The following is a 21,082-nucleotide window of genomic DNA, read 5'->3' as shown; positions in this document are numbered from 1 at the left end:
GAATAACGCAGCAACTGTCTCTCTCGTGGGCTAGACTAACAAAACATTAAAATGCAACGTCACTTACATCATCATCACCGCATCTCGCATCTCTTAATATTAATTCTTTACTCACAATCTCCTCATCACAGGCAGGCACAGCACTCATGTTCGTGTTTGTGTGTGCTGTCTGCTCCACTCATTGCACGTGCCTATATCGTGCACTATATCGAATTTTTTAAATATCGTTATCGAAGGTGTACCGTCGATAAATATCGATACCGTTTTATCACCCAGGCCTATAATGCATTTTTTTTCTACAGATGCACAAACAATACAAATCTTTTAAACCTGGAAACAGGCTAGGTTTTAAGAGAATATCAAATAATAATGAAAACATTATTGCACGATAAATAATATTTTAAAATTAAGAAATTAAAATTAGTTAACTTAAATTGCTATGCTGAAGCATTTTACTGTGTGTGTGTGTGAGAGTGAGTGTGTGTGTGTATATATATATATATATAGTACCAGTGTTGGGAGTAACGCATTACAAAAGTAATAATATTACAGTAGTATATTACTTTTTGCTGTAACGCAGTAATATAACGCATTACTAATCAAATTTGGGTAATATTATTACCACGGCAGGAACTCCGAGGCTGCAGATGCGTCGACACTGGCTTAATTCAGCTTAGAAACCTAGTCCAATTACCATGCAGACAGGAGGAGAAATCCCTCCGTGTTCACCGCCGAGCAACTGAAGACCGTGGAGCTCTTTCCTCATGACAGCAGGACTGGAGATGCGAGCGTCGCTCTCGTGGGCTCTGTCTTCAGGGCGAGATAGCTAGACTTTTCTAAATGTATCTGTAAGCCTTTTGTTATTCTTCCACCAAAAAGCTGCGAGTGGGATTTCCTTCTTTAGATTAGACTTTTCTCCAGCTGGCTTCTTATCATGGAGATGCACACGAACGTCTTGCTAGTCACTGCAAACGTTGGATCACTGTTTGACAATGTAAGTCGCCTCTGTTTAAATCCCTTATCATTTTCCAGCTCAAATATGCGCAGTGTAAATGAGTCGACGCAGCGAATTATTTTGGCTTTCGTTATTTCACAACTGCTTCTTTTGCAACTGAACGCGACTGGTTTACGTTAGTTAACCTGCTGCTGAGCCCTAACTTACCTGTGTTTCTTAGGTGTTCTTAAAAACAGTCGTTACATGAATAAAGGTAGGCCAAAACACCCTCCCGAATAGCTGACGCTTTAAACCGCTCCGAAAAGCGCGTTTAATTATTTCAGTCTGTACATTTCAGCCTGTATTATTTTATAACTCAGCCGTTGTTATATTGTAAGATGCCGTTCACAAGGGACGGCTTCTTGCGTCTTTCTGCGCTGTTTTATTAAGTAGCCTATTAGTATTATTTTAATGTAAACACCCGCTAGACTGATTTTTCAGCGTTGTGCGTTTCGTAGCGAGTTAAAAGGAGTTCGACTTTTAAAACGCGTCTCCGTTCCGTTACGCTGCGTCTCGCTGTTTTCGAACGCAAGAACGCGTCCTGCGCGAGCGGCACCGACGCTTCTCTCTGCTCAGTGATAGAGATGGACCACCTGGTGCGGTTCCTCCATACTGAAGCACGGTGCTGCAGTGAAACACACTTCAGGTTTTCTTCGCTCCACTGGGCCTTTCTCGCACTCGAGTCCCCAGTCTAGAGTGATCTCGTCTCCCATTCACCGTGTGCTCTCTGACAGCACCTCCCCACAGGTCTAAGGACCTATCACACACCGCGCCACCGGCCTGAGTGTGTATTCAAATAAAACAGGAAACTGACAGAGTGACAGACAGTTGTGAGATTTTTCAAAGCGCTACCGCGAAACTGGGGAGCTGAGCTGCTGCTGCACTGTACTGCTAAACACTCTGTCCTGCAGTTATTATGGGCATCTAAAATAAGACTGGATAATGTTAGTTTATACTGAAGAGAAAAACAAAAACATATGTTGCCTACTTGTGAATAGTAGCCTAATGTTGGCAGCAGGGTTTTTAGTTACTGAAGCTGAAACCAAACACGTTTTTGTTATGGACATCTAGAATAAGACAATAAGAGAACGTTAGTCCATACTTGTGAGAAAAACAAATACACATGTGCTTGTGAATAGTAGCCTAATGTTACTGTTACTATAAAACCATCAAAAACAACGTTTACCTAAAATATATTTAAAAAGTAAACTTTTTTAAAAACTAGTTGCAAAGGCAGCATTTCTCATTTTTATTTAGTTTAAATTGTGAGTTTACTAAAATCAAAACTAATTGAATTGTGATGTACTAAAATAACTAAAGCTAAACCTGAAATAAAAAATTAATAAAGACTAAATATATACTATATACTATAAAAATGACAAAAACCCAACACAATCACTAAAACTTCATGGCAAGCTGTTTATACATTTTTCAAAATTGCTAGAGCTACCCATTTTTATGTTTCTTGTATTTTTAGTATCTTTTTCTGTTTCATCATTACTTATTATTTATTATGTACTAGTTTTTATTTTAGTGTAAGTAATGATTAAGTAGGCTCCTAGTGACTTGTTTCATTAGAGTCCATATATGTAGACTAGTCACTATTGGAATTTGGATTCTCATGAAACTAGTCAGTGTTAGTTAATACTAGTCTCTATTGAATTGCTTTCTACATGAGTCGATTTTTAGGGAACCATGATACCTTTAAAACATGAAAACTGCCCACTAACTTAAATGGACAGTGAACATTTTGGTGAAAAAACATTGAGTTTAATGCTAGCAGCAGGTGACTGTGATATACTGGGAAAACCATACGCAGTAGACTGATTGATATTTTTTTCAATAGTATGTCACGCAACAGTTTGAGACTTTTACATTGGATTTAGCTCAGTTTGTTCATCAGTTTTTTAACTTACGTAGTTTGTCCGCTACTTGTGCTAATGGCATGTTTGATACCAGAGTAAAGGATTGTGCTACATTTCTAAATGATCGCATTTCCGGATGATAAAACACTAAAAAATGCTACACGTTTACACTGAAGGAGAGCACAAGCATTGTCTGAATGCAAGGAAATCTCATACAACACCCTAGAGCACTGTTTTTTTTACACTCACATTTTATTCAGAAAATAAAAATCTAGTTAAAATCTTGCTGTGGAGTTAATTTTCCCTCATACTGTGCATGTTCAGTCCAGATTTTCCGGAGTTGCGGTTTAGTCGTATTTGTTAGAGCATTGGCTTCATTGTGCGTATGGAGGACCGAAGCTACAAGTGGAAATTTGGCCCCGTACCCAGTTTCCTCCGGCCATGTTTGGCTGAGAAAAAGCACATGTCACAGTCCATTGTGACTGTAAACAGATGAATATCATTTCCCAAAGGACTTCAACCCTTCCTCGCTTCTTCTTTGAATAGGTCGGTATAAATGTTGTAGCAGACTTCCAAAAATGGTTACATTTTTCCTATCCACAAGAAGGGTTTACCAGACCTGTCAAGTTTTGAAACATCCTTGAGTTTAGAGTGTTTTGCTATGATTCATCATGTTTAATGAGGCGATAACATTTGGGGTGTGTATCTCACAGAAAATGTTGAAATGTCCTGGCCTGCATTTCCTAAAAGCATAATGAGTCCAGTGCTAATGGTTTCTGTGAACCACTGAGGCCCGGTGATTCGCCCCAAAGTCAAAATAAAAAAATTAATATATTTTAAAATTTCCGTTTCATGGCAATGAAAGCACATTTTTGGACACAGCCCCCCCCCCAAGTATATACAATTTTTTATGTATTACAGTGAAATGGTAATGCCACAGTACAAAATAAAAACTCTTCATGTTGCTAAAAATAAGCGTCATTTTGTTTATGCGGAATATAAATTCTAATTTTTTATTTTGTATAACATCTCTTGATGTTTTATTTTATTATTTTTAAAATTTCCGTTTCATGGCAATGAAAGCACATTTTTGACACAGCCCCCCCCCCCAAGTATATACAATTTTTTATGTATTACAGTGAAATGGTAATGCCACAGTACAAAATAAAAACTCTTCATGTTGCTAAAAATAAGCGTCATTTTGTTTATGCGGAATATAAATTCTAATTTTTTATTTTGTATAACATCTCTTGATGTTTTATTTTATTATTCACACAAAAATAGCCTGCATATTAGATCTCATAACTATGAAGTTATCACATTTGGCCTTGAAAATGTATGACTGCAATTCCTAGGGCACTTAAAGTATGCTATAGCTTCTTTGCATAAATTATCTTGTATTTTCTTGTTCTGTCATGGCAGATCATGAGAATCCCGCCGAACGAGTAAAAGTCAATACATTTATGACAGCTTACTTGAATCGCAACAATTCTGTTCTCGCATTCTTGCGTGAAGTATGCTTCAGGCTAAAGACATTTCTGTCAACACGTTTTTGTAATGCACCGAGTGTTTCGCAAAGACTGTTTGTTTTTGACATTGCATGCGTGTTAGATCAAATCATACAGTCATGCAGTTATAACCGAATGCCCAGGTGCAAGCGTGTCTGATTTATCAGCACTTCATCAGAGCTGGTTAAAAATATCTTGTCCCCCGCGTCAGTGTCCCCTGTAAGACACTGCAGTGTTTACCTGCCGTTTAAAAGCACTCCAAGTCAATTAACTTAGTTCTTGTGTGCTATTTTAAGTCGAATGTTAGCACGGGCTGGAGCTGGCAACAGGAAATGATGTATTGCAAATTTGGGAAATCCTCTTGAGAGATGAGATGAAGGAAGTTTCCACTGGCCTCCCCACCCTTCAAATTCAGTGGAACTAAGAACACAAAGATAGAAGGCATGTGAGTGACAGTCCATAAAAGGTCTTTACAAGATCAAAGTAACACTGTAAATTGCATCAGATGCAATTCTATTCTAGGCCCTGATCTAGGCCCGTGCAGTCGAATTCTCTTGACCTGGTTTCACCGCTTGCTTGATGGGCTGTGAAGGGAGTGGTCAGTGTTTGCACTTTTTAAGTGGTTATAGCATGAAAGAGACACAAAAACAAAAGAAGCAGAGCAATATGTACAGCAGTGTTTCAGCAGCCTGCAGACAGACCGGCAGTGGTCTGCTCTTTATCACAGTTCTGTCCTTACTGCTCTGCGTCGAGTCGACAGAAGGAGTGAAGTCAATTTTACACTTGTGGTTATAGTATAGCAGACCACAGGGGCACACATCTGTGACACTGATAAAACCGGTCTGTTTTGTAGCAACCAGCATTATTAGGAAGTGGCTAGAGATATCTTTGAATATGTTGTGTAACATTTAGTCATTCTGTGGCTGATTTTTTTTTTACTGTTTATTTTATTTTTCTACATGCTATACTTATAGTTATAGTCTTCATTATTTATGCCCGGCATTATTGATGAATCTGCAGTTTCACACAGAACTGGACCGTTCTTTAGTCACAAAAGCTTCTTATGTATTGATTAAATATTTGGCCATGATACTTTAAACTACCAATAATGAATGCAGTAAAAAAAAAAATGACAAAATTAATTCACAAGTTATAGCGTTTTATAGATTTTTACCAAAGAATGTGGAAAAAGTCCATGTTCCATTCGGAACCCTTGTGAAAAAGAAGTGTGCTTAGTAGTATTAAATGTGCACTTGTAGTGTAGTGAACTCTAAAATGTAGTGTTCGTGTTAACACACTTAAGTGCACTTTCAAAAAGTTTTTATATAAAAAAGTTTTAATGTTTTCTCATGCTTTAAAGAAGTACACTTACTTTAATGTGTTGACTAATGTAAAGTACTTTGTTATTTTAAAGCAGCACTATGTAACTTTTTCTGTGTTAAAAATTTGCTAAGTGTATATAATGAGCGAGTACATCATGAATTCATCTTAAACCGCTAGAGCGACAAAAGTTACTTAGTGCTGCTTTAACTGTAGTCAATATTATTCAATATTACATTTAAAGTTAATTTATTTTAAATGTACTAAAATATAAGTTCATTATTATAAATGTGTAATTAAACATTAGTTTAGCATAAATGCTTCTATTCAGCAGTACCATATTTCAAAGACAATAGAATTACATATAAAAAGCAAGTTTAACTAAGTTTAGCTGCATTTAATATAAATTTCAACTTAAATGCCGATAATACAACATAAGGTTAAGTGCATGTCTGAAAACATTGCATTCAGTTCACACTTAAGTATATTATTTTAAAGTATATTATTTCCATAATAAATACTTTTAAAAAAAAGTATTCTAAAGTATACTTCTTTTTCCCAAGGGACTGCTTGAAATAGCTGTGAAAGATATTACACATCATAGAACATGTCATAGAACCTTGTTCTCATTCTCCACTCTCATAACTGAAATATCTAAGCTCCTTCCTGAACCCATATCACATTCTAGAGCTACATGCTAGCTGGCTTTTAATTCATTTTGCCTACTCACTCAAATGGCAGGCATTTGGGCAATGCATGACCTGCAGCGGCAGGGCACAGATCTTCAGATGCAAATATACACAGGCACTGCTCCATTCACTGGATACTCCCTCAAACTAGTCTCTAATCACATTTTTGACTATCAGCAGAAAGTTTGGTCCAGTCTTCATCTTAGTCTGGTCAAGAAACACCCTTTTGAATGTCTTTATAAAAAATTATTTCTCTAAATTTCTCTAACTATAGAGAAAACATTGATCGGCTGTTTGTTTGAGCAACTCAGCCGGGGCAATATGCTAAAATTTAAGCCTATAAATCAGTCCAGTCTCTTCCACTTGATTAAATGCTAAGTTCTTAACTTTTATAAAGAATATCTCTTTGGATTTGAGACTTTAGTCTTTGCAACTTTACAGATCTTCTTTATGCACCAAGAGCTTGTAACACTCCAAAGAGAAAGGAAAAATTGAAATCGCATCATATGACCTCTTTAAAATTGAACCTGCAACATATTATGATACTGTTTCAAATATTTTTATTTTATTTTATTTTTTGCTGTGTTTTTCCCCTATACATTTCATTGACCCTTCTTTATTTTTAGGTTTAATAATTTTAGGTTTGTGTTTAAGATTTATGTTTGGAAGTCTGTTTCCGCCACTGAAAAAAAAAAAAGAAGAAAAAAGTTATTGCAAATATTTATCTCGCGATTCTGACTTTTTTTCTGGCAATTCTGACTTCTTTTCTCAGAATTGTAAGATATAAACTTATCAAGCCTTAAAGAGTTATAAAGCCAAATTCTGAGGAAAACAGAGAGAGACAGAATTGGGAGTCACAATTACCTTGTCTTATTTTTTTATTCAGCATGGTGGAAACTGGCTTCAATATTTAATGTTTTATGTTTTACTTGTTAACGATATCTAAAGTATCAGATGTGACTGTGTTTGAAACCTGTTTCTTCAAATAATGGTTTTTCAAACATTTGATCAATGTTTTCCACCACACACATGCACACATTTGCTTTAAATGCATTTTACTTTCAGTTTTTCATATATTATTCATTCAGTTTTTTATGTTGATTCTTTTCTTTCGTATCTTTGTTCATCTTTTCAAACACACAATAGCCTAATTTAAAGATGTAGTTAGACATCTGGTCTGTCTGCAGCATATGTTGACTGCATATACCGTCATCTTAGTAATATGTTTGACACTATACTGTGTAAATCTTTTTTTTTTTCTCTTGTGTAGTTTGGCAATAGTATAAAAGTAGAAGGGATGTATTGTACTTTCACCTCATGGATGGATGACGTTTAGACTCTTCATGATAAATATCACATATACAGATGCATAATTGTTTTATTATCATTTCAATTTCAACTGTGAAATACAAACTAAATGTGCAAAGTGCAAAACACACCTCTAGTGTACAATCTGTGCTGTATAACTATTATTATACTGTGTGCTGTCAATATGTCTGTCTAGTTTAGATAACTTTTTATCCATTTAAGATGGAAGTAATCATGATGAAAGCACTTGTTATTATTGGACATAATCATGATGCCTTTAAATGGTTTGATACAGACCTTCAGTGGCAAAATTGCCTGTAATGTCGCAATTGAAAGCACTCAGTTACTGAATGTGCTGCGGAAATCCTTTATCCAGTAAATCTAATCCGCACTGCAGTTTAAAGCTCACAGCAGAGGTTAATCTGACCATGTTGTTAGTATTATAAAAGTGGCCTAACAGGGAAATCTGGTTGTTGTCCTCAGGTGGGTGAGATTGAAGGAGACTGGCTGCGAGAGTTCTTCATGGTGAGTTTGATGCATTTCACGTGTCCTTCATTCAAACACAATTCAAACACATTCAAACAATGCTCAATGTAGCGTTGTAGAAAAGCGGTTTTTTTTAAACATGCTCTTTACTGTTCTAATGGTCACACAGACATTGTCAGAGCTCTTCATCTGTTCAAACCTGCTAAAAAACACACACACCTTTGCAGAGTGAACTTTACTCTGCTAAACAGACACTGTAAACTAAAGGTGTTTGTCTTATTTATACAACCTGTCTTTTGTGCACCATAAAACCATGTTATGTTATCTGCTGTTATCATGCTGTGAGCACACGGAAGTTGAATCACAGATTTGATGATTTTCCTGCTAGATGTAATGTGTACACAATCTCTGTTGCCACTTTTACATTTAATTGCCATCTCAGGTAATTGTATTTGAAATCCCGCTGGCTCTAAATGGGCATGACGCTGTAAATGTTGTTAAAATAAAATATCAAAATACATTGTCCAGGGGCATTTATAGTCTTTTATCAGTACTGAGGCACAGCCCCCCCCCCCAAAAAATTTTTTTTAAATTTTTTGGATGTAAAAATTTTTACATCCAAAAAAGTATTATAAATGGATATAAATCATCTTTAGAGTCATTCACAAGCTGCACACACAATAAATAACTGCTTCGTCAATAGAAGACATTTACTATTTCAGTGTGAGAACCCACTGCAGACAATCCTCTGCATGAGTGAACTGTCTGAAAAAATCAAAGTGAACCATGAACATTTTTTTTTTTTTTTAAGGTTTATTTATGGCGTTGTATGCCTTTATTTAGATAGGACAGTATAGGTCGACAGGAAGTGAAGTGGGTGAGAGAGAGGGGGATGGGATTGGGAAAGGTCCGCGAGCCGGGACTCGAACTTGTGACACCCGAAGCGCAATGGCGCTGTATGTCGGCGCGCTGCCCACGAGGTCATCGACATCGACCATGAACAGTTTTAAACCTTTTTGCAAACCCGGTTGAAATCCAGTCATTTCTAGGAATCCATGCACTTAGGAGTTTCACATGAGGGCAAATAAGTTCCCCATCCAGATGACGCTCATATTCAAGTTGTTCACATGAATTTGCCGCACTGGGCAGTTGAAAGCTGCTTGGTTTGAAAGTGACTTCTGTGTTTCATTGCTACACTGTTAACAATGGACAATTTTTTTTATTTAGCTGAAATATCACTATAGTCACTGCAGCTTTAGGCTTTTTTTTAAACAACAAAATGCTCTAAATGGGGCATTTTTTTGACCTGTGTCTTTAAGATGTCTGTGCTTTGTATGCTGTCTTTAAGATGTCTGTGCTTGTGATTTTGCATATGGATCTTGTTTTTGTGCCGATCCATTTTTAAATAACAGACTTTTTGTTAAGCTGTGCAAAAAAAAAAAATCCATGGTGAAGTGTGTGGTGCAAACTGTTAAGATGAAACTGACACGAACAACACAGTGTTGACCATATAGCTACCCACAATACTCTAATGGTTAGTAGTGATATTATCTATCTTGCTTCCTTCTATAGACAAGTTTCTGAAGACAGAAAAGGTATCATTGACATCACTGTAAATGTGGAAGGTCATGTGTTGATTCATTCTTCTGATGTCAAAAAATTGGAAGTGGAAGTTTGGAATGAAACCGTTTTGCTGCTCAGTTTTTAAAAAAATATGAATTTGAGTTCTGCTAATTACAGTATGTTTTTTATTTGAAATCAGTGTTCTTATATGATCCTCAGGATATGATCCTTTAATGAATTTAGAGGTGCAACAGTGGATAAACACACTGGAAAATAATGAATTGCCTTATGTAAATCATATCTCCTTAGATGGTGCACATGCATAAGCCACGCTTCGTCGCCCTGCACTTTCAGGAAGTTGGTGGAAAGGACTATATGGTGAACATGGGCCACGCAGAGAACTTTTTCTGGTGAGAATATTGCAAATTCTGGACTACACACTAGTAACCTTATTAAAAGTACTGTAGCAGTGCCATGGTACTGTACAGTGTCAGTATCAGATAGTAGCAAACCACTGATTACCGTGTTTGTATACCATAATATTTACATGGATAACATACAGAATGTTAACAAATTACAGTGTTTATTGTTTTTATATGTGACCCTGGACCACAAAACCAGTCATAAGGGTCAGTTTGTTTTTTCTGTATTTTTGATAAAATAAATGCAGCCTTGATGAGCATAAGAGACTTCTTTAAAAAACATTACAAGTCTTACTGATCCCAAACTTTTGACCGGTAGTGTATATACACACACACACATATATATGTATGTGCAAGAATTATATTGTTTTTATCCTTTTTTTATAGGACCATAGAGTCCAGCTCTGAGATGGATGACTTCGACAGAGTCTGTGTCTATGTAGACAGTAATTTCAGGGCTGTTGACAGTTTCACGGTGAGTGATGTGGCTGTTGCAGTATCTCGCAAGATGATTTCACTTGGTTCCTTAGTGATTTAATTAAAAGGAAACACATCTAAAGTCATGCAATCTCTTAATCTTGCACCACCTGAGTTGTGGTTAGTTTGAATGTCCACTAGGTGGAGCTATATAACCATTTTGAACTCTGCCAGTACTCACCTCACTCACCTTCCTGTTATTGTAGTGCTACTCTTATCTATAATCACAGCAGTGCTTCAAAGTTAAATGAATAGTCCATCCACCTAAAATAAAAACTTTTTTTTTTTTACAAAAGTGAATGAGGACAGGGGCTTTCAATGTCAAAAAAATTTAAAAAAGCACAGTAACAGTAATTATACAAGTTGTGCACTATATTGAAAGTCTTCTGAAGCCATGCAATAGTTTTGTGTGAGTAACAGACTGCAGTTGAATTTGTTTTAAAATGTATAATTGTTCCCCCAGTGAGCTGTTAGCTGCTGCAATCAGATCATTGAATCAGTGAGATCAATGGATCAGTCCAATTTGTGAACAAATCAAACTCATAATTTCATCACACTTGAGCTGATTTTAACTGGTCAAAGTGCTACAACAGATCTTAAAATATTCAGTTTTGCAAAATAAAACACACTGGGGTCTTAAAATCTGTGAAAGACCATATTGAAAATGAGGTTTCAGAATCTTAATTTAAACCTGCAAACAGAAATTCTAAAACAACAAAAACTTTCAAAAAATGTAGACATCGTTTCTAAACAAAAATACAAAGACCTCTTGAGTAAGCCAATTCTTAAATTTAGACATCGTTTAAAAAAAAAATACAAAGACCTCTTAAGTCATGTGTGTGTGCGTGTGTGTGTGTTAGAAAAAAAGTGTGTGAGTTCATGCACTGCAATGAGGACTTTCATTATAAAAAGTTGCAAAATTTTAGCAAGATTAGTTTATTTTATGCCATCACACAGTAATTTGTTTTGGCTATCAAAGAGACTCGTTTTCCCATGCCCCAGTGGTATTTCAGATATAGTAGATCCTTGTCAACAGTATTTAATGATACTTTACTGCAATACAGTATATTGGCTTTTAGTTCTGGAAGTATGTAATTTAAAATCAGTTGTCTTCGTTCATGGACTAACAAAAAATATACATTACAGTTCTGTAGTTTGGGGTCAGTAAGATTTTTTAACATTTGAAAAAGTCTGTTTTCATTTGATAAAAAATGCAGTATTTTTCTATTTTAATATACTTTAAAATGTAATGTATTCTTTTGATGCAAAGCTGAATTTTCAGCATCATTACTCCAGCCTTTAGTATCATCTTCAGAAATCATTCTAATATGCTGATTTGCTGCTCAAGAAACATTTCTTATTATTGTCAATGTTAAAGAAAAGCATTTATTTGAAATAGAACTTTTTGACAAAAACACTAAAATAAAATTAAAAAAAAAAAAATGCTGTACTCCCCCCAAACTTTTGAACATTATTGTATAAATATTATGGATAATCCATTTTATGTTTTTGAAAGTCTTCCAAAAACAAAAAAGTGTCACTGGCAATGCATCTATTATAATACAATTAAAATACTAAATTATTTAAAAATGCTAAAAAAAAAAGTATATTAATCATAATAACATTTTATATTAGAATATAAAATGCTAATCATCCAAACTTTGACCTCTTTTTCAAAAAAGTCAGGATCCAGTCATTTCCCAGTCTCATTCCCCGTTTCCCTTCCCAGTAATTTCTTGTCCCTTCATAGCCGTGGCACTTGGGTAGTGCATGTGCCTGCTGTAATTTCCAGTCTCTCAAGACTGGTCATCTAGAAAGCACTGTCATATTAAAAAAGCATCATTTCTCTCACAAGATTTATATATTTCTCCTGGGATGAATATTTGTAAGAAAACATGGCTGTGTGTGTGTGTGTGTTTATAGTGTGGCATGCTTCATGTCAAAACATCCCTCACCGGCAGGTCATTTTTCTCTGTCATGCATGGGGCTTGTGTTGGGCCAACAGCAGGGCTCTGTGTTTAATCCCTGTGTGATTGTTTTAATTTTCTGTCCGTATTGATCTCTGCGGGACTGGATTGATGTGCGCTCACTGGAGCAAGCAGCTAGTACATTAAATCCATTCAGCGTGCTGTGAGAAAAGACGCGGGAAGTGTGTGTTTGTGCTTGGGGTTTGTGAGTATCGCATTGGCATATTTAGGTGTTTTTTGGGTACCAAAACTATAGGCAAGTCTGTCATGGGATAGTTCAGAAAGATTATTGACTGTTATAGTGTCTTGAAAGTCAGGGTTTAAAGATAATGATGTGTGCACATCATCAACATCTTTCAAAATCAAAGCAGATCTTTAGACATAAGGGATCTCCGTTAACCCCTGCTTTGTGCGTGACTTTAAGCTTGACTGATTGATTTATTTGTTTTTAGGCTCTGGGAAGCATGTATTTCATCCACAAGTCACTGAAAAATATCCAACAATATGACTTCAATGGTAAGTTTTTATACTAATATAAGGTATTATAGTATAAGGGTATTATTGTCAAGAACAAGTCCAGGTCATATTGTAAAATCAAAAGAAACAAATGTATAAGGAATAAAATACAGTCTCAGACTGATCACCCTTTTGGGGATTATTTTGCAAAATGACTGCTTAATACATGGCTATTTAGCAAATAAATAAATAAATGGGCATGAAATAGTCCAAAAATATATAGAATAAAATAGTTGTAGAGTGGTCATCTGGTCGTGCATTGTAACCTGGATGAGCTGAGATTTATTCAAAAGCATTTGAACACTGAATGATGTTCATAGACAGAATTAGGAAATTATATTTTTATTTAAATAAATAAACCTATTTTTGGGACCATTAATATTGTGACAATATTTTCTTGACATATTTTAGTATTTTAACATGAAAAATTATGGTATATTATCTAAATTGTCAAGTTATCTATATATGATTAAAGAACTGTAGTACTGCCTTTAATTTATACTTATAAAAACACAGTATTAAGTAACAGAAAATGACAGAATTATGGTCTATTGAGAATCATCATTGAAAATAATGTGAATGAATAATTTAAAGTCAAAACATTGGATGATTTACAATAATTAGAATTCAAATGTTCAAAATTTAGATGAATTCATATAATTTGAAAAACAGTACTGGCTCTCAAAATTATTTAGCCTACTATTATATATTACAGTATTAGTAGTTATGCAAATGTTAAATCAAATGTTTGTTTGATGAAACGGAAAACATTTGTTCATTTATTTACAGGGAATTATGTTGTGAAGTCGGTTAAATAGTCCAAGAATTTAACGTGGATTATATTTATACATTTTTTTTGTACAAAATCTGTTCTTTTAATATTTTTTAAAAATTTGTAATAAAGTTATGAATTTCAGTGAAATTCACACATAATCTCACAGGTTGAAAAACAATACATTAACTGCCATTAACAGAGAGATAAATTTCCACCCAATACAACACAAATAAATGTTCTCCTTCGACTCATTTGGTTAGAGTCTCTGATAGAACAGGATTTAACCTCATAAGCGTTTTCACTAGCCTTCACCTGTGCTAGTCACAGCATCTCATGAATAAGCTCTCAAGAAGAGGACTAATAGAAGAGCCATTAAGATCAGCGGACCAATGAATTTGGTGCCCTATCAAATCAGTGTCTCATAGATCCTGGGCTCACAGCCTACAGCCACGCAACATTTCCAACATTAGTATATTGATCTTACATTTGCATGCTTTTCTTACAATATGTCTTGTTTGTTTATTCCTCCTCCTTGTAGTGAAGGAGTTTAAAGCCGTCTCAGGCCATAACAAGTACGTGGGCTCGCTGGAAGGAGTGACTACCATAGAAAAAGAGAAATTCTCTAAGAACTTTTGGCCTGATGTAAGTGTGTGTGTAGTGGCAGTGTTTTTATATCTAGTGAATTTCTATTTAGGGCTGTCGCGATTCGTCGATTTTATTCGACTATTCGATTTTTAAAAATCCTCGACTTCATTTAGCTCGCGTCGACTAACCGGCAAAATACCATTTTGTGGGAAATTAATCGTTTAGATTAATCGATTAATTTGTCGATAGATTAATCGAAATAAAAATAGTCATTAGTGGCAGCCCTATTTCTATTCACTATGTGTCACACACTTCTGTTTTGAATACATTTTTAGGGTTAATTTTGCTCGTACTTGTATTGCTTAAATGTACAATGCATAGAGCATTTGTTACATAAACCTTGAAACGCAAATAAACACTGGAAGCAGAACAAATAAGTTCCTCTGTACTATTCTTGAAAATTACAGTATTACTAAAATAGTTATTGGCAATTCCAAAAAAGCACTGTTACTCATATGTGGTCATTATGAATGCATCCTTAATTATAAATTTAATTGTGTGTGCATTTAATTACAGTTCAAGTGGTCCAGAAAAGGCTACATGAGGACACGGTGGCTCATTCACAACCAGTATGTTTGCGCACACACTTCCTCACCTTTGGAGATGTTCCTCATAATTTTCTTCACAGTCTGTATGTGTATGTGTTTTTTGGCCTCAAACACGTTGTGTTAGCTATGTGTTAGTGGAATTGAGTGTCATCAGAAGTGAATTAATTGCAGACATGTGGCAGCAGTACAATAGAGAAGTACTGGAACCTGAAGACTGAGTGATAAATGAATGGAGCCTCTGAACTCCATCCTGTCAGCTAATGTCCTGCCTGCATCAGTCACAGAGACTGACAGGATTGATAGACCCCCCCTCCCCCAATATAATATGTCTTGCGTTTATGTGTGTGTGTGTGTGTACAGGGGTTTAGACCTGGTAAACGTTCACCTGTTTCACGACGCCTCCAACCTCATAGCCTGCAACTCTAGTCCGTCAGTGTATTCTGCAAACCGAAAGAAAGCTCTCAGATACGTCATCAACAGGTTTGTGCTTCTGAATTATTATTATACACGAGTTTGTGTAAATGAATTCAAGAAATAAAAATAACAATGAATGCAACGACAATATGAAATTAAAATTAAATAGCGTGCATGTTATATCCCGACATTCATTAATGCAGAACAGAAATGTTAATTGCATGAAAATGTACTCACCCTCAAGCCATCCAAGATGTAGACCAGAACAGATTTTGAGAACTTATATCACTTGCTCACCAATGACTCCTCTACAGTGAATGGGTGCCGTCAGAATGAGAGTCCAAACAGCTGATAAAAACATCTCAATAATCCACAAGTAATCCACACTGCTCCAGTCCATCATTTAACATATTGTGGAGTGAAAAACTGCATGTTTATAAGAAACAAGTCCTATCATTAAGAAAAAGATTAAGTTTGAACTGCCGCTCCTGGCCAGAATACAAGTCCATAATTCATAATAATGCTTCCTCCATTGAAAAAGTCCATCGTCTGTTGTCCTGTCACATCAAAGTCCACCGACATAATTGTTTACAACTGTTTTGACTTGTAAATGATGCTTGATCTGTGTATATTTCTCACCTGATTCAGACAAAACGACTTTTTTCACTGAAGAAAGCCAAATTTATAGATAGAGGACTTGTGTTTTAGCTGGAAGCAATGGTTTGAAGTTAAAAACATGTTAATGGTGGATTTACAAACACACAGCTTTTCATGTCACTGAGTCATGTGGGTTACTTTTGGATTATTGTGATGTTTTTATCAGCTGTTTGGACTCTCATTCTGACGGCACCCATTCACTGCAGAGGAGTCATTGGTGAGCAAGTGATGTAATGCTAAATTTCTTTAAATCTGTTCTGATGAAAACGCAAACTCATCTACATCTTGGATGGTCTGAGCAGATGGGAGAACTTTTCCTTTAAACCAAGGCCACAGTGGTGGGGAAAATAATATTAAGTTGTAATATCATAGTTCACTCATCACAAGCTGAATAGAATTGAGCTCTAGCCAACATTAATTCCAGCTGGATATTCTCTTACACACAGAAATACATCACAGTAAAATGCTGTGTCTTGTCTTTCAGCAGAAAAGACATTGAGCGTAATGTGGTTGGTGGTCCCATTTCTAACTCTCTCTCTTGTCTTGCAGGATATCAGATAGCAGCTACAGTCCTCTCCCCTTCTTCCTGTTTGGGGATTTCAATTTCCGCCTTGACACACTTAGTCTAGTACAGGTAGGTCTGACTGATATATGATATATCTAACCGCTGAACACATAAAGTATATAAAGATGCATATGGGTATTTGTTTGTGTACAGAACCTCTCCATGTCGGCTGATATCCTGACGGTAAAAAAAGACTGCAGCAACGAGGTAGAAAAAATCATTTGTGAGGAGAAAGACAATGACCACAAGGTGATTATTTATTTTCAAAGTAGTTCATTATATGTATTAAATGCATGTAAATGCATTTATTTATTCATTATATGATGATTAATTAATTAAATTAACTGCAAATATTTGCATATATATATATTTTGTTTTCTGAGAAAAGCAGAAAATGAAGATTCAGTCATTCAGGAGCCATTACAAACCTGGTTTTATATGTTAAGTTTGTCAATTTGCCTGTGGGAAATTTACAGGCTATTCACACAGTCCATTACTTGTTAGTGTGCTTGTGTACACTACCATTTTTATGAAAGAAATTAATACTTTTATTTATATAAATTGATAAAAAGTTACAGTAGAGACCTTTACATTGTTTTTTTTATTTAAAAAAAAAATTGTTTCTTTTGAAAAAGAAAAAAAAGTATCACAGTTTCCACAAAAATATTAAACGAAAAATATGAAAAAAAAAATTTAAATATGAAAAATATGAACGTTTTCAGCACTGATAATAATCAGAAATGTCTTCATATTAGAATGATTTCTGAAGGATCATGTGACACTGAAGACCGGAGTAATGATGCTTTGCAAACATTAAAACAGAAAACAGTTATTTGAAATTGTTATACAATTTCACATATTACTGCTTTACTGTATTTTTGATCAGATAAATACCTTGTTGTGTATAAGAGACTTACACTCACCAATGTATATATATATATATATATATATATATATATTTATACAGTAAATTACAGTGAATTGACAGCCTTATTTTTAACTTTTTTATGCTTTATGATTATGTTCTTACAGAGCCACCAGCAAATCTACCGTCACACTTGCTTTACTAAGACTTTGTAAACATCAGTGAACCCTCTAAGCGCCAAAGTCGCAAAATTGCGACAAGACCTCATACTTAATAAAATAGACTGTAGTTCCTGATATGGTGTAATATCTAATTTGTATTCCCTAACACTAGATGGCAGACATGTAGCACTTCGATTCTAGACCAAAATTACGTCACGTTCCTATTCAAAGTGTTCGAGGAAAGAGCAGAGCAAGTGAGCTATCGTGTCATTGATGCGGAAGCAGTTCAGTTCATAGCGTGCGAGTAAATTGTGAGATTTGTGAGAGAAAATCGCAAAATGGCTAATAAAAAGTTGTACCGTGAGGATGTGTTGCAAATGTTATTCGCCGATTCTGACTCTGAAGGGGAATATTTGCCTTTTGGAAATGACGATCGGTCGTCTAATAATCACGCTTCTCCTGGTACATCTTTGAAGCGCAATGGTGCCGCCGTGCAAGGCGAGAGTGTTCACAAAGCACAAACAAGTGATCATTTCAAACAAGTGTCCATAGGAGAGCTGTTGCTAGAGGTAGAGGCAGCAGGGGTAGGAGAAATAGAGCTGGAAGTAGCACTAGCTCTTTGGATCCAGTCAGAGCTATAGTAATAATTTATTACTTTCTCCTGTTTTATTGTTGGTTTCCTCTTTTCTGATCATTTTGCAATGAGGATAAAAAGACAAAAAAACATGCAAATAAGTTCAAACATCCATTCAATATCTATTATTTCCTGAATATTACTGATGAACTGATCAAAAAGTAGGCTACTGTTCACATGCGTTTTACTACTATAGATTAAAAAAACAACAAAAACATGCAAATTAGTTCAAACATCAATTCAATATCTAATATTTCCTGAATATTATGAAATTCAAGATGGCCGCCGCTGATGACATCATAATATGCTAATTAGATGAGTATATTTACACCCCACATAAACTTTCGGTCATGCCCAACATTTTTCTAATTTACAGTAGATCTCTATCTTTAAGCCCTTTCAAGCCACAAGCTTTTGAAATCTTGATGTCAAAATCCAGCATTTTTCCAAAAATCCCTGGCGCCTAAAGGGTTAAAGGTTCTGATTTTGCATCCAGGAGATGATTAATATTTTCTTTTTGTGTGCGCTCAGACATATCTAGTACACTGTCCAGCCAGATTTATGGTTTTTGGAGGGTTTGATATTGACTTCTTGCCAGTCCAGAAAATGCGTGCTTGCATTTAGATCGCTCCTGCAGACGTGTGCTTCATTTTTTGTGCCAGCAAAGTTGGAGTTACTCTCCGTTCTTCGCTAGTTTTTATATGCCCTGCATTAACCTCTGTCATTCTCCTTTCTCCTCTTTGTCTTTCCTGTGTTTATGTTTTGTTCCATTGCTTTCTCTTCCTTACCTCATTCTTTCTTTCTGTCCTTTTTTCAATCACTCCATCACTAGGTCCTCCTTCATATAGAGACCAAGCTTTTTGCTTACTTGCACCAGGCCGTATTCAGAGAAAACGACGGAAAAGAGGTCTGAATTTTGTTTTAAGAAATGAGGCATAGCATATAATCAAGAGTATATCAATAAGTCTGTGCTTATGTATTTTTCTGTCTTTCAGCTGCTGAAGTACGATAAGGAGATCTCTGCATTCCACGACGTCATCACAGAGGAGGAGATCCACTTTCCTCCCAGGTGAGCAGCTTGAGGAAGTCTTGTTGAACACTTCACAATGTTAAGTGCACAATATTCATTAGAGCAAAATATTCTAAATATAAAACTCAAAGCACAATATTGTTCTCAGCTCCTGAAAGAGATGACCTTTCTGCAAGATCAAAGTGTATAATTTTAAACAACATTAACTAATCCTGAAAACATGCATCACAGTTTCCACAAAAATATGAAGCAGCGCAACCATTTTCAACATTGATGATAATAAGAAATGTTTCTTAGCAGCAAATCAGCATATTAGAATGATTTCTGAAGGATCGTGTGACACTGAAGACTGGAGTAATGATGCTGAAAATTCAGCTTTGCATCACTAGAATAAATTATATTTTACAATATATTCAAATAGAAAGCAGTTATTGTAAATAATCATATTTATATGTTACTTTTTTACTGTATTTTTTGATCAAATGACAAGAGACTTTCAGAGAGATTAAAAAATCTTACCCACCCCAAACTTTTGAAGCAGTGTGTCAGATTACAGAAGTCAAATGTCTTAAAATAATGTATTGTAATTGTCATTCCAAAACAGTGTCATTTTCATGTCGTGCATCTTGTGTCAATGTTTTCAGTTATCCATACAGTGAAGACTACACTAAACCTACACAGTACATGAACACGCGATGCCCGGCATGGTGCGACCGCATCCTAATGTCCCACAGCGCCAGAGACATCATCCACCGGGTGAGTTTACAATTATTACTGTATACTGTTATTGTGAGCTTAAATAAGTTTTGTTACACCATAACTGAATATTTTCTTCGCCATTACAGATCCAAGTGATTGATTAAATGAATAACCAGTTGAGTAATTGTTTGTTGTCTGCAGAGGGAGGAGGGTGAGAGTGGTGTTGTTTATAACACACTGGGCTCCAACGTCTGCATGGGAGACCACAAGGTGATCAAACATCCCATCTTTATCAACATGAATAAACAAATGACAATGAGTGAATCAGTGAATTATACTAACTATTTGCCATATTAATGTTTATCTTTAATGTCTTCCCTCCAGCCGGTTTTCCTGTTTTTTCCAATGAAGACAATTACACATTGACACACAATACTGGAAGAGTCAGGGGGTGAGGCATGTGATTGTACTGTGTTTTTTTTTTATAATGATCTCAAATGACAAAGATGTTTCTTATAATCATAAAACTATCAGATGTTTTGTTCAGTATATATATATATCAGTATGGACAATATGACAATGGTTTTAATAGGCAAAGTAATACAATAAAATAATATTGGCATTTAATTCAATTCTATTTTCATGTCTGCTTACATGAATTAGCTTAAAAATGTAAAAAAAAAAAAAAACACCAATAGAGTTAACTTATGTAAAGGATCTATTTTTGTAATATTATTATGCATGGTTAGCAGCTTTAAAAAGTCTTGTTAAACACTTGACAGTGTAGTACACAATATTTATAAATGACAATGTAGTACACAAAATATTATAAACATAAAAATCAAAACATAATATCGTTCTTCTCAGCTTTTAAAAGGCCTAGATATATCATAGATATATCATAAATATTAACCAGTATTAGGCATTAGTTTGGGGTCTAATTACTTTTTTTTTTTTTTCATTAAATTGCTCAA

The 21,082-nt window shown here is 35.2% G+C and overlaps 1 protein-coding gene across 2 annotated transcripts in view; it reads left to right on the top strand.

Moving 5' to 3' along the window:
• The first annotated feature begins 630 nt into the window (after positions 1-630).
• LOC107740985 (type I inositol 1,4,5-trisphosphate 5-phosphatase-like) overlaps positions 631-21,082 on the top strand; it is a 32,778-nt gene continuing 12,326 nt past the window's right edge. Inside the window, exons 1-15 of one of the 2 annotated variants that reach the window (XM_016553553.1) lie at positions 631-994; positions 8,168-8,209; positions 10,043-10,143; positions 10,543-10,630; positions 13,052-13,115; positions 14,429-14,532; positions 15,052-15,104; positions 15,444-15,563; positions 16,704-16,788; positions 16,873-16,968; positions 19,212-19,286; positions 19,375-19,448; positions 20,054-20,165; positions 20,310-20,378; positions 20,493-20,568. In XM_016553553.1, coding sequence (XP_016409039.1) covers positions 935-994; positions 8,168-8,209; positions 10,043-10,143; positions 10,543-10,630; positions 13,052-13,115; positions 14,429-14,532; positions 15,052-15,104; positions 15,444-15,563; positions 16,704-16,788; positions 16,873-16,968; positions 19,212-19,286; positions 19,375-19,448; positions 20,054-20,165; positions 20,310-20,378; positions 20,493-20,534 — 1,185 coding nt within the window. In that variant the 5' untranslated portion in view covers positions 631-934 and the 3' untranslated portion in view covers positions 20,535-20,568. The remainder of the gene's footprint in view (positions 995-8,167; positions 8,210-10,042; positions 10,144-10,542; positions 10,631-13,051; positions 13,116-14,428; positions 14,533-15,051; positions 15,105-15,443; positions 15,564-16,703; positions 16,789-16,872; positions 16,969-19,211; positions 19,287-19,374; positions 19,449-20,053; positions 20,166-20,309; positions 20,379-20,492; positions 20,569-21,082) is intronic. The other variant, XM_016553554.1, reaches the window with a different exon arrangement.

This window comes from Sinocyclocheilus rhinocerous, unplaced genomic scaffold (genome assembly GCF_001515625.1).
Source record: "Sinocyclocheilus rhinocerous isolate Xijiao unplaced genomic scaffold, SAMN03320098_v1.1 scaffold1548, whole genome shotgun sequence".
NCBI lineage: Eukaryota > Metazoa > Chordata > Actinopteri > Cypriniformes > Cyprinidae > Sinocyclocheilus > Sinocyclocheilus rhinocerous.
The sequence above is the reverse complement of the archived record's forward strand: the minus strand, read 5'-3'. Positions and strand labels throughout refer to the sequence as shown.